Source organism: Aedes albopictus, chromosome 1, assembly GCF_035046485.1.
Source record: "Aedes albopictus strain Foshan chromosome 1, AalbF5, whole genome shotgun sequence".
Classification (NCBI taxonomy): Eukaryota; Metazoa; Arthropoda; class Insecta; order Diptera; family Culicidae; genus Aedes; species Aedes albopictus.
Window position 1 is genome coordinate 134,633,463 of NC_085136.1, and position 12,669 is coordinate 134,646,131.

Below are 12,669 nucleotides of genomic sequence, written 5' to 3' on the forward strand. Positions count from 1 at the left end.
CTACCAAGTGTGCATTCATTTTATCACTTCACGAGGAAGGACAATGTGCACCTGCCCCAAACACGTGTCACTTTTCACTTTTTCCTTCGAACAATGCAACGCAACCGAGATTTCCATCGCAACTCATTACTCAAAGATTGTTTATGCATTCTTTCAGGGATTTCTCCCGTTGTTCTTTCATGAACTCCTTTAGGAGTTCCTCCCAGGAGTCCTTAATTGAGTTCCCGCGATTATTTCATTGATTCTTACCGAGATTCATTTAGGGAATTCCTCCTGCAATTTTAAAGTCATTCTTTCAAGGTGTCCAAACTGTGTTCATATTTTTTTGTTTAGATTCATTTGAAATACTTGCACATTAAGTGCAAACCATAACTGTACTAAGCCAAACCATTTCATTCCTATTCCCACACAGGTAAATGTCTTCTTCCGAAGTACATACAGCAGCCATTCTGGAAGCTGCCCTACCAGTGCGAAGTAGAAATCCATCCCATCATTAGCATATAATTGAATGAATATATTTAAATAATTTAATAATTTCTGCTCCAACTATTTCGTCCTTCAAATACCGACACCGAAACCTGTCAGCCAGCATTGTCGCTTGGCTGATGGTGGTCTTGGGTGAAAGAGTTACCAATTTTGGGATGCACTACTGCACAGTTCTGAGACAAGTTTCCTTCGTCGTCTGGCTCCAGCAGGAACAGGAACCAGTGAGAAAACGGGACGTCCCGTTTCTTTCTTTCGACTGACTGTGTGTAACCACCACGCTCAGATAGGAATGGAAAAGGGCAACAATTGCAACTATACGTTTGGAAATTTATTCCAATTATAATTCTCATCATTTGTTTTCCTTACGATGACGGCGCGCCGACAAGTGAAGGAATTATTCATTTTTGAGGCGGTCGGTGGTGGGTCGGAACAAAAAAAAAGGCGATAATGATAATTTATATTGTTAGTTGTGGAATTTTTTAGGACATCATCTTTTACATGAAAAGTCTGTCTAGCCGAATGGCTTTGCGTAGTTGTTTTTACTACACTAAAACCCCAATTTACGCTCACTTCTTTTGCGCCAAACTCAATTTGCGCCCCCCGATTTACGCACTAATTCCCAAATAACGCTCCCCCCATTTACGCACTAATTCCCAAATAGCGCTCCCCCAATTTACGCTCCTTAGGCGTAAATTGGGGTTTTAGGTATTCGGGAACAAGTAACATGTGATACATATGATACATAGAGGGTTAGGGTAGAGGGTAGTTTTAGATGGTTAGGGTAGAGGGTAATGTTAGATGGTAAGGTAGAAGGTAGGGTAGAGGGTAGGGTAAAAGGCAAGGTAGAGGGTAGGGTAGAGGATTAGGGTAGAAGGTAGGATATAGGGTTGGGTAGAGGATTAAGGTAGAGGGTTGGGTAGAGGGTAGGGTAGAAGGTAGAGTAGAGGGTTAGGATAGAAGATAGGATATAAGGTAGGGTAGAGGGTACGGCAGAGAGGATAGAGTAAAAGAAAAGAGGGTAGGGTAAAAGGTAGGTTAGAGGGTTAGGGTCGAAGGTAGGGTAGAAGTTAGGGTAGAGGGTAGAAGAGAAGGTAGGGTAGAGGGTAGGGTTGATTATTAGCGTAGAGGGTAGCGTAGAGGCTTATTGTAGAGGATAGAGTAGAAAATAGGATAGAGGGTTTGAGTAGAGGGTAGGGTTGAGGGTTAGGGTAGAGGGTTAGAGTGGAGAATAGGGTAGAGGGTTAGGGTAGAGGGTAGGGTAGAGGAGAGAGTAGAGGATAGGATGGAGGGTTAGGGAAGGATGACATGAGATGAAAGATGAGAGATGAGAGATGAGAGATGAGAGATGAGAGATGAGAGATGAGAGACGAGAGACGAGAGATGAGAGATGAGAGATGAGAGATGAGAGATGAGAGATGAGAGATGAGAGATGAGAGATGAGAGATGAGAGATGAGAGATGAGAGATGAGAGATGAGATGAGAGATAAGAGATGAGAGATGAGAGATGAGAGATGAGAGATGAGAGATGAGAGATGAGAGATGAGAGATGAGAGATGAGAGATGAGAGATGAGAGATGAGAGATGAGAGATGAGAGATGAGAGATGAGAGATGAAAGATGAGAGATGAGAGATGAGAGATGAGAGATGAGAGATGAGAGATGAGAGATGAGAGATGAGAGATGAGAGATGAGAGATGAGAGATGAGAGATGAGAGATGAGAGATGAGAGATGAGAGATGAGAGATGAGAGATGAGAGATGAGAGATGAGAGATGAGAGATGAGAGATGAGAGATGAGAGATGAGAGATGAGAGATGAGAGATGAGAGATGAGAGATGAGAGATGAGAGATGAGAGATGAGAGATGAGAGATGAGAGATGAGAGATGAGAGATGAGAGATGAGAGATGAGAGATGAGATGAGAGATGGGATGAGATGAGAGATGAGATGAGAGATGAGATGAGAGATGAGATGAGAGATGACATGAGAGATGACATGAGAGATGACATGAGAAATGACATAAGAAATGACATGAGAGATGACATGAGAGATGACATGAGAGATGAGATGAGAGATGAGATGAGAGATGAGATGAGAGATGGGATGAGATGAGAGATGAGATGAGAGATGAGATGAGAGATGACATGAGAGATGACATGAGAGATGACATGAGAGATGACATGAGGAATGACATAAGAAATGACATGAGAGATGACATGAGAGATGAGATGAGAGATGAGATGAGAGATGAGATGAGAGATGAGATGAGAGATGAGATGAGAGATGAGATGAGAGATGAGATGAGAGATGAGATGAGAGATGAGATGAGAGATGAGATGAGAGATGAGATGAGAGATGAGATGAGAGATGAGATGAGAGATGAGATGAGAGATGAGATGAGAGATGAGATGAGAGATGAGATGAGAGATGAGATGAGAGATGAGATGAGAGATGAGATGAGAGATGAGATGAGAGATGAGATGAGAGATGAGATGAGAGATGAGATGAGAGATGAGATGAGAGATGAGATGAGATGAGAGATGAGATGAGAGATGAGTTGAGAGATGAGATGAGAGATGAGATGAGAGATGCGATGAGAGATGAGATGAGAGATGAGATGAGAGATAAGATGAGAGGTGAGGTGAGAGATGAGATGAGAGATGAGATGATAGATGAGATGAGATATGAGATGAGAGATGAGATGAGAGATGAGATGAGAGATGAGATGAGAGATGAGATGAGAGATGAGGTGAGAGATGAGATGAGAGATGAGATGAGATGAGATGAGAGATGAGATGAGAGATGAGATGAGAGATGAGATGAGAGATGAGATGAGAGATGAGATGAGAGATGAGATGAGAGATGAGATGAGAGATGAGATGAGAGATGAGATGAGAGATGAGATGAGAGATGAGATGAGAGATGAGATGAGAGATGAGATGAGAGATGAGATGAGAGATGAGATGAGAGATGAGATGAGAGATGAGATGAGAGATGAGATGAGAGATGAGATGAGAGATGAGATGAGAGATGAGATGAGAGATGAGATGAGAGATGAGATGAGAGATGAGATGAGAGATGAGATGAGAGATGAGATGAGAGATGAGATGAGAGATGAGATGAGAGATGAGATGAGAGATGAGATGAGAGATGAGATGAGAGATAAGATGAGAGATGAGATGAGAGATGAGATGAGAGATAAGATGTGACATGAGATGAGAGATGAGATGAGAGACGAGATGAGAGATAAGATGAGAGATAAGATGAGAGATAAGATGAGAGATGAGATGAGAGATGAGATGAGAGATGAGATGAGAGATGAGATGAGAGATGAGATGAGAGATGAGATGAGAGATGAGATGAGAGATGAGATGAGAGATGAGGTGAGAGATGAGATGAGAGATGAGATGAGATGAGATGAGAGATGAGATGAGAGATGAGATGAGAGATGAGATGAGAGATGAGATGAGAGATGAGATGAGAGATGAGATGAGAGATGAGATGAGAGATGAGATGAGAGATGAGATGAGAGATGACATGAGAGATGACATGAGAGATGAGATGAGAGATGAGATGAGATATGAGATGAGAGATGAGATGAGAGATGAGATGAGAGATGAGATGAGAGATGAGATGAGAGATGAGATGAGAGATGAGATGAGAGATGAGATGAGAGATGAGATGAGAGATGAGATGAGAGATGAGGTGAGAGATGAGATGAGAGATGAGATGAGATGAGATGAGAGATGAGATGAGAGATGAGATGAGAGATGAGATGAGAGATGAGATGAGAGATGAGATGAGAGATGAGATGAGAGATGAGATGAGAGATGAGAGATGAGATGAGAGATGAGATGAGAGATGAGATGAGAGATGAGATGAGAGATGAGATGAGAGATGAGATGAGAGATGAGATGAGAGATGAGATGAGAGATGAGATGAGAGATGAGATGAGAGATGAGATGAGAGATGAGATGAGATGAGAGATGAGATGAGAGATGAGTTGAGAGATGAGATGAGAGATGAGATGAGAGATGCGATGAGAGATGAGATGAGAGATGAGATGAGAGATGAGATGAGAGATAAGATGAGAGGTGAGGTGAGAGATGAGATGAGAGATGAGATGATAGATGAGATGAGATATGAGATGAGAGATGAGATGAGAGATGAGATGAGAGATTAGATGAGAGATGAGATATTAATTTATTTATTTATTTCGTCAATCATAACGTAGACTACATATATACTTAAGGCTGTATCTATATCCTATTGTTTCTTAAAGAGTTGAAATATTTCCTCAAATTTGTTCGTGATATGGTCAAATCAATTGATACACAGTGCTGATTATAAAGAGACATCATTCGATTCGAAGGACTAAATTTGGCATAATCTCTTCGATGATTGTATAAAGCAAATAGATTTCTATTTCTCAATTGCCTAGTTGAAGCATAAAAATTTATACACGATAGCAGATTTGCCGAGTCAATGAGATGATCAATCCGAAAAACATTTGCTCTTCTTCCTAGCACTTCCGGTTCTTGAGATATTCACGTGGCCCGTGACCATAGATTGGAAACCACTGATTTTTCAACATATCTATATCAGAGATACTGATCCTTGAGATGATCAATCCGAAAAACATTTGCTCTTCTTCCTAGCACTTCCGGTTCTTGAGATATTCACGTGGCCCGTGACCATAGATTGGAAACCACTGATTTTTCAACATATCTTTATCAGAGATACTGATCCTTGAGATGATCAATCCAAAAAACATTTGCTCTTCTTCCTAGCACTTCCGGTTCTTGAGATATTCACGTGGCCCGTGACCATAGATTGGAAACCACTGCTTTCTCAACATATCTTTATCAGAGATACTGATCCTTGAGATGATCAATCCGAAAAACATTTGCTCTTCTACCTAGCACTTTCGGTTCTTGAGATATTCACGTGGCCCGTGGCCATAGATTGGAAACCACTGATTTTTCAACATATCCATATTAGAGATACTGATTCTTGAAATAACCAATCCGTAACACATTTACTCTTCTTCCTAGCACTTTCATTTCTTGAGATATTCACGTGGCCCGTGACCATAGATTGGAAACCACTGATTTTTCAACATATCTTTATCAGAGATACTGATCCTTGAGATGATCAATCCGAAAAACATTTGCTCTTCTTCCTAGCACTTCCGGTTCTTGAGATATTCACGTGGCCCGTGACCATAGATTGGAAACCACTGATTTATCAACATATCTTTATCAGAGATACTGATCCTTGAGATGATCAATCCGAAAAACATTTGCTCTTTTTCCTAGCACTTCCGGTTCTTGAGATATTCACGTGGCCCGTGATCATAGGTTGGAAACCACTGATTGTTGCAATACAGGTACATTGTGATAAGTACATACTCCCTGAAGTGCAGAATGCGAAAAACCTTTTCACTTTATCCTCACACCTTTGATTCTTGAGAAATTCGCTTGGCCCGTGACCGTAGATTGGGAACCACTGAAATTAGCAAAACTGCTAAATTATTAATTGTAATTGAATAACTTTTAACCTTTTCATAGGTTAGGAACTTTGTGATTTCGATCTTCACAAACTAATTATAAAACTGAAAAAAAACACTCCCCCGATTTACGCACTAATTCTCAAATAGCGCTCCCCCCAAGTTACGCTCCCCCAATTTACGCTCCCCCCGTTTTGAGCGTAAATTGGGGTTTTAGTGTACTTTGTTGAAAATGGAGTTACGTTGTACAGTGAGAATTTACATAAGCAAGAAAAGCACTGCTTCAAAAATCGTTTGGAAACCAGCTTGTTCGTTGCAGACGTATCAATCATTTTTGCTTATAGTGCAATGACTACAGCTGCAGATATATTTGCAGAAGATCCTTGATTTCTCTTAGACATAGACATAGCTAGAAATTGAAACGATTTATAAAACCATAACAGTGCCAGCAGTCTATCATCTTATGCCTATAAATCAGTAACTCGCAAATTGATTCCACTACAGTCTATCTTATCCCCATCAGTCTTGTAAATTATCAAACCTTCTATAATATATGAAATATGAAATCATTTAGCTACACACAACAAATGGAAGTTTCAAAATGGTAACTGAAACCGGTGTTCGCCGATGAAATTTCGCAGTGAGGAGCATGCTATTAGCTATATTCAATTACAAAACTCGCGTGAAATTCATGACATTTATCAGCACTGATTCTCACAGTAATAAACTAGTCAGCGTAGACACAGTCATAAATGGGATCTGCAGAGGACAAACTTTTGCATCATCACTTCTGTCTTTTCTGTCAGCATTCAGACGTGATGAGCGTCACTCTCGTCAAAAATTTAGAAGGTCGTTAGCTTATACACTCTAAGAATTCGTGATGAATTCTAACATGCCTGCATAAGTGATGATCACATCGTTTGGGTTTGACAATTGCACATCACTACCATTAAGGACTGTTCAATTTATAAAACGGACAACTTGCTTGTGCGATATCTTTTTTATTTTTCAATAAAATCATTATTAGTTTTTTGCATAACTTTCTATAGCTATTCTCAAATGTAGGAAAAATATAACATTAAGCAAAACGTTCTTTATTGTGTAACTGAAGCGATTTTCGTAAAACATCAATAAAAACCCATTTCTCAAAATTCGACATAACTTTCCACATACTAAACATACATATTTTCATGAAGTTTTTAATGTATTGGAATCTTATACTATTCTACTAAAGGTTAAGCTCAATAGTTGGTTAGTAATAATGCACCAAGTCAGCCTTCAGCTTGATAAAGTGAGTTGCCTTGTTTACAAAGAAATTATTAAAAAATATTTATTTGATTCCTGTGATGCAATAGCACAACGGATTCGGCTAAAAATTTGTCCAGAGTAGTAGAATAATGTTTTCTGAATGATGCAGAAGAAAAAAAATACTTTAATCGCATTCTTCATAAAAAAAATAATCCATAAAGATGGTCATTGTAAAAAATTGCATTCTTTTTGCTCCATTGATGCAAATTTTCGACTCTAGCAAATCTTGTTATTATTTATTTTCAACAAAGTTGATCCTATGTTATTGTACACCTTATTTAATAACAATCGGATGTAGAAATTTTTATTTCCAACATCAATGTTATGTAAAATTTGCATTAGGTTGCATTGTTATTTGGAAGAACCTTCAAAGAACGAAACTGTTTTGATTACAGTGCCTGTAGTAACCAATAGTAACCAAACCAGCAATGCTTTTAAGAAGCAGTTTTCTGCATTTGAAACCACATCATTCCTATTTTCGATTGGATGCATAAAAAAATTGTTTATTGAATATTTTCATGTCCTTTTTGCTTTACAATTGAATTTTAATCAAAAAATCGAATCTCACTTGAGACTTCAATATTTCAACAACTAATTGTCCAATTGAGTTTAAGCTTCACCAGAATGTTTATTACTCATGCTGCTGCAGCATGGTACATACTTATCTGATATTAAAAACTATATACCATATGTGAACAGTAATTTAATTTATATTATCAATTTTCAGCAATGGTAAAATTCACCTCATTTAACACCTGGCCCATTTTCTATTAATTAAAACTATTTTTATTCGATTCAAAAATCACTACTATAATGAAAGATGATGTACTGAACAACGAAGCAAGGGTGGTTAAATTTGAACTACGCGTCTTCATTTTATAGCCTTGTAAAGTTGTCCGTTTTATAAATTGAACAGTCCTTAAGACAAGAGTAATTATCGGTAAATTAGTAAAACAAAATATTATTCTTTTCTTTTTATTTCTCCTGAAAATTTGAAAATTGTATGTGTAATAGCTAAAATATATCGTAACGGGTCGTCTGCCCAAAGTACATACTCCACACAAATTTGATGTTGTATTCATGGAAAATCACCGACTAGACTTGAATATCTCAACAGGAGTTACCAATAGCGTTATTTTTGTACTGAGTTAACAATCATCGCATTAATATATATACTTGTTATAAAAATACTTAACATCTCTCTTTCTCTCCAAACCAGCGCACGAATGGGCTTGGCACTGCGCGTGACATCAATCACTCCTAGAGCCCCAAGAATGCAAAATTCATTCAACACATCTTTCGAATTATCTCACATGATTACCATTGTCATAAGGATGACATTTAAAAAATATATAGTGCATTTTTTCCTCAGCGATTGTAGCGCCACTATTGGACAAAGTGATTACTAATCTACGCCAAAGTCATGCCAAACTGTCGAAGCACTAGATAAAAAGTATCAAACCCCTACCCCTCCATTTTTTCGTAGCAACTCATACCAAACGAGCAAAATTTACGCGCCATTTTGTTAGTTCTCAGTTCTACACCAAAATTCAACCTTTCAAATGTAGTGCAAAGTACACCCATCCCAAACAACTAGAAATAAAACCAACGTTCAACTCCCCGTAGCGGAAAATCTCCAATTATCTCACCTCCAATTCATTTCAGAGCAGTTGATTATAAAACAATTTTCTCTTTCTTTTTCTCTCCCTTTCTCTTCTCGCTGTTTGACCGACCGTTGCATTGTATATAAAATATGACCCAAAACAAACGAAAAACACCAAAAAAATCCCATTCTTCATCAAAATAAACACAAAAACGTGGGGTCGTTCGCCAACCGACTGATCCGCCTCGAAACCACATACAATACAAAAAAAAATGCCGTTTGCACACACTTTGCGTCGATGCCGAAACAAAAAAAAAATCCAAAAAATGCAATTCCACAGCAAACTACCACGGCTCTAACACGGTGTTTCTAGTCGGTGTATTAATGTCGGTTGTTGGGGGTGTTTTTGTAACGTTTGCTCTGATGGCTTTGTGCTACAGGTCAGTTGTAGTACATAATAACTTCTCCTTGTGCCTAAGGTTAGTGATTTTCTTCGTTTTTTTTCCTTCCGATTTTTCTTATACTTTTTTGACTTCCTTACCTTATAATTACTACCAACAACTTACAAGCAAACAAACAAACAAACTACCAACAACTACAACTTCAGAAACAACAACAGCAACAAACTAATCTACCATAACCAGTACAACAGTTTGCAAATACTACCAAAATGTAAACAGAAAGCGACACAATGCGAGCATTAGATTGCTGCTAGTTATAAACAACTAACCCCAGCGGAGTTTGTTAAACGTAGAAGACATAATAAGCCAAAAGCAATTAAAAACAGCAACTTAAACAGAAAATAAACAGAACAACGACAAAGACCTTAAAAGCACACAAAAACCACCATAAAACTCAAACTTAAACTCAAAGGAAACGTTCATGAATGAAAATGATCTGGAAAAAATGATGCTACCGTCATTATTCATGAATGGTTCCATCACTGATGGATTTGTCTAATGCCAGTTTCCAACCAACCAAGTGTTGCCTGATATGTGTTTGTTTGATTAATTACTTTTAATCCCTCTTGGTAATTTTGCATTCGACGTATCCCAGTAATTACCTACCTATCAGTGCAACTATTCTGTCAGTAATTGAACTGTACACTGTTGTAAAGTCTTTCAGTTATAAAAAAGAGAATGCAGATGTGGAATGAATGATCTTTATAGGCAGGAATTTGATACTCAACTTTTTGGATTTCGAATTGAAACAAAATTGCTTGTTATCAAACCAAGAGCTATTTACATTACGCTTGAAAAACTTCCAAACTTACAGGAGTTTGACAAAATTCTTACACACTTAAGTAACAAGTCATTTTAACGTAACTCGGTGTTATACAGTAGATTGTTGATTTCGCACCTAATGGAATGCGACGGCATGAAGCCGTCACGGGTAAAGTCATCGCCAGAGTCGTCGCCAACCAAACAGCTTGTTGAGACGTTGACTTATTCATCACGATGAATCTCAGATGTCGATTGAAAGTAGGCGGTGAATTTTGTTGTGAACTCAACAGACAATAACTAAAGTTAGAAACAGAACTTATGACTGATGAGTGTGCCGTGAGTATCGAGTTCACTCTTCCTGGGAGTTTCCGCATTTTTAATAACTTTTTATTTGTGAATTTTAAATTAGGCTTATTCTTCACACTTCACGTTTCCGCACTTATTCTAGCAGAGATCAATAATTTTCTGAGAAACCGATAGATAAAAAAAATCAATCAAACATATTCATATAGAAACTCACACCCTTCGGGGTAAAATTTCTCTAAATCAAAAATAGAAACTCATTGATACCATCATAATCACAAATCAAGTAGTAGCAAATGAATTTAGACTCTGCTTTTTTATGTGTTAGTACTTACTCGCGAGTTTGCTCCAAGTACTTCTACACCCGAATGTGAGTAAGGGAAGTACAATAATTGAGCGTGTGCTTCCCATGCCTGGTTGTTTCATGATGTGACCTTTTTCACCACTGGTTATATCGCAGACAAACAGAAGTTGTGCACTTCTCAGTTGGCAGGTAAAAGTTCACGTCATCATGTTTTCTGGACGTCCAGGCTGACACATTCGAAAAGTACTGGCAGCCTTCTCTTATCTGCATTGTCCCACTCTTGCTGACACCTAGTCAACGAGTCTACTCAAACCTTCCTTTCTTGCGTTGTCAATCCCCCTTTTTTTAACAATCAACATCCTCGGGCAGGATGATGCGTATACGGATAATCCCGACTATAACGCATCTTGCCTACAATGATATCGTCCTGTGCGTACAGGCCACATGTATTGCCATTCCCAACTAATAATCACTCATTTTACAAACACTTTTACGACGAATTGGTTCAGCATGATGCTGAATAACATTTGGATAATTTTCAGGCACAATCTTTGTTCTGGTTTTGTTCACACAAATTTGGAGAAACTATAGCATAGTGTTGTGTACCAACTGAACTGTTTATTGTTAAATCGTTTTACAACTACATAGTAAAGCTGTTATTCAGCTTTAGCAAAAATAATAAAAAATAAAAAAAGCAAAAAAAAATCAATTTCCACGAGAGTTTATGATTGGAACTTAATGATGTGAACAAATATTGTGAAATAATAACTACACATAAATTTACCTAAATCCAGATTCGAACTCGAGACCCGTCGATTGCCAGCTGCATGCCTTTATATCTGCGCCATCCTAGAGATAATGAATTACAGTGCTCAAATCAAAACATAAACTTCTCATGGTTTAATAATGATCAGATTTCGACTCCTATTCAGAAGTGGTGACCCAAGTAACAATTTAAATTCCTTTTAGATTTTTTTATTTTTATGGAAGCTTTATCATAGCATGAAGAATTCATGAAACATTTATAGTTGTTTTTATCAAGAGAAAGTAATCTCCGTTCGTATGCGGTTTTTACGTTTTCTTCAAGTTAATTTTGAAAATTGCGCATAAAACAACTTGATTCCCCAAGGCTTTTGATCTTATAATAAGTTTTAAGACGTATTTGAAGTTATTTTCAACACATAACAGCAACAAACTTTATTAAAAGTTTATGTTTCGTTTATTCAAGTACAATTCATCTGAGTTATTCTCCTTTAAAAACTTCTTAAAGCTTTCAATTCTTGAGCTAGAGCCACTAGTCTGGAACAAGAACTATGCGGAATAAAAAAAATCTTATTATTTCAAATAATAAATTATGCAATGAATTGGCTTTTTTATGCAAATATAAACACTCAAACATTTTTGCTCACTGTTAATTTTGCCGTTTTGGTGCTCAAAAGTAATGATATCGACGAAATATTCATTTTATAGCCAATCAAAAATGCGAGTAGCTTGCTGAGGTCGTCCAACCTTCAGCCAGTTACTCACACAGGCCACAGCAGCTTGAATCGAAAATAAAATGGGTACTTACTGTGACTCTTCTCGTGCTTATGCTAAATAGTGTAATATGTACTAGTAAGTTTTAGAAATGCACTTATTAAATAGACAAAACTATAATAGAATTGGCACTTCCTGAAGCAAAATGTACAGAAACAACTTTCTAGCTCCAAAAAGGTAAACAAACAATTGTCAAAGGCTGTTACTCTTGAATAAAACGAATAAGTTTCATTTAAGACGAACAAATCTGCCTTAAGATCATCACTAGTAAAAACAATCTTCAATAAATGCTGTAGATTTCATGCAAGGCGACTTGGTTCCATCATTGTTTTGAGGTGGTTTGGATTAAAGGTAATAACAATTGATGGCGGCTGCATGAGTTTTGTTCGCTTGGAACGGC

General features: G+C 37.6%; 1 protein-coding gene across 22 annotated transcripts in view; it reads left to right on the plus strand.

Moving 5' to 3' along the window:
• Positions 1 to 12,669, plus strand: part of LOC109422898 (disintegrin and metalloproteinase domain-containing protein unc-71) — a 1,549,374-nt gene that overhangs the window by 1,480,523 nt on the left and 56,182 nt on the right. For 12 of the 22 annotated variants that reach the window (XM_062845410.1, XM_062845428.1, XM_062845429.1 and 9 more), the window contains one exon: positions 9,244 to 9,382. The exons of 4 other annotated variants lie outside the window; for them this stretch is intronic. In XM_062845410.1, the coding sequence (XP_062701394.1) occupies positions 9,244 to 9,382 (139 nt within the window). The remainder of the gene's footprint in view (positions 1 to 9,243; positions 9,383 to 12,669) is intronic. 6 more of the 22 variants (XM_062845414.1, XM_062845412.1, XM_062845425.1 and 3 more) reach the window with 1 other exon arrangement.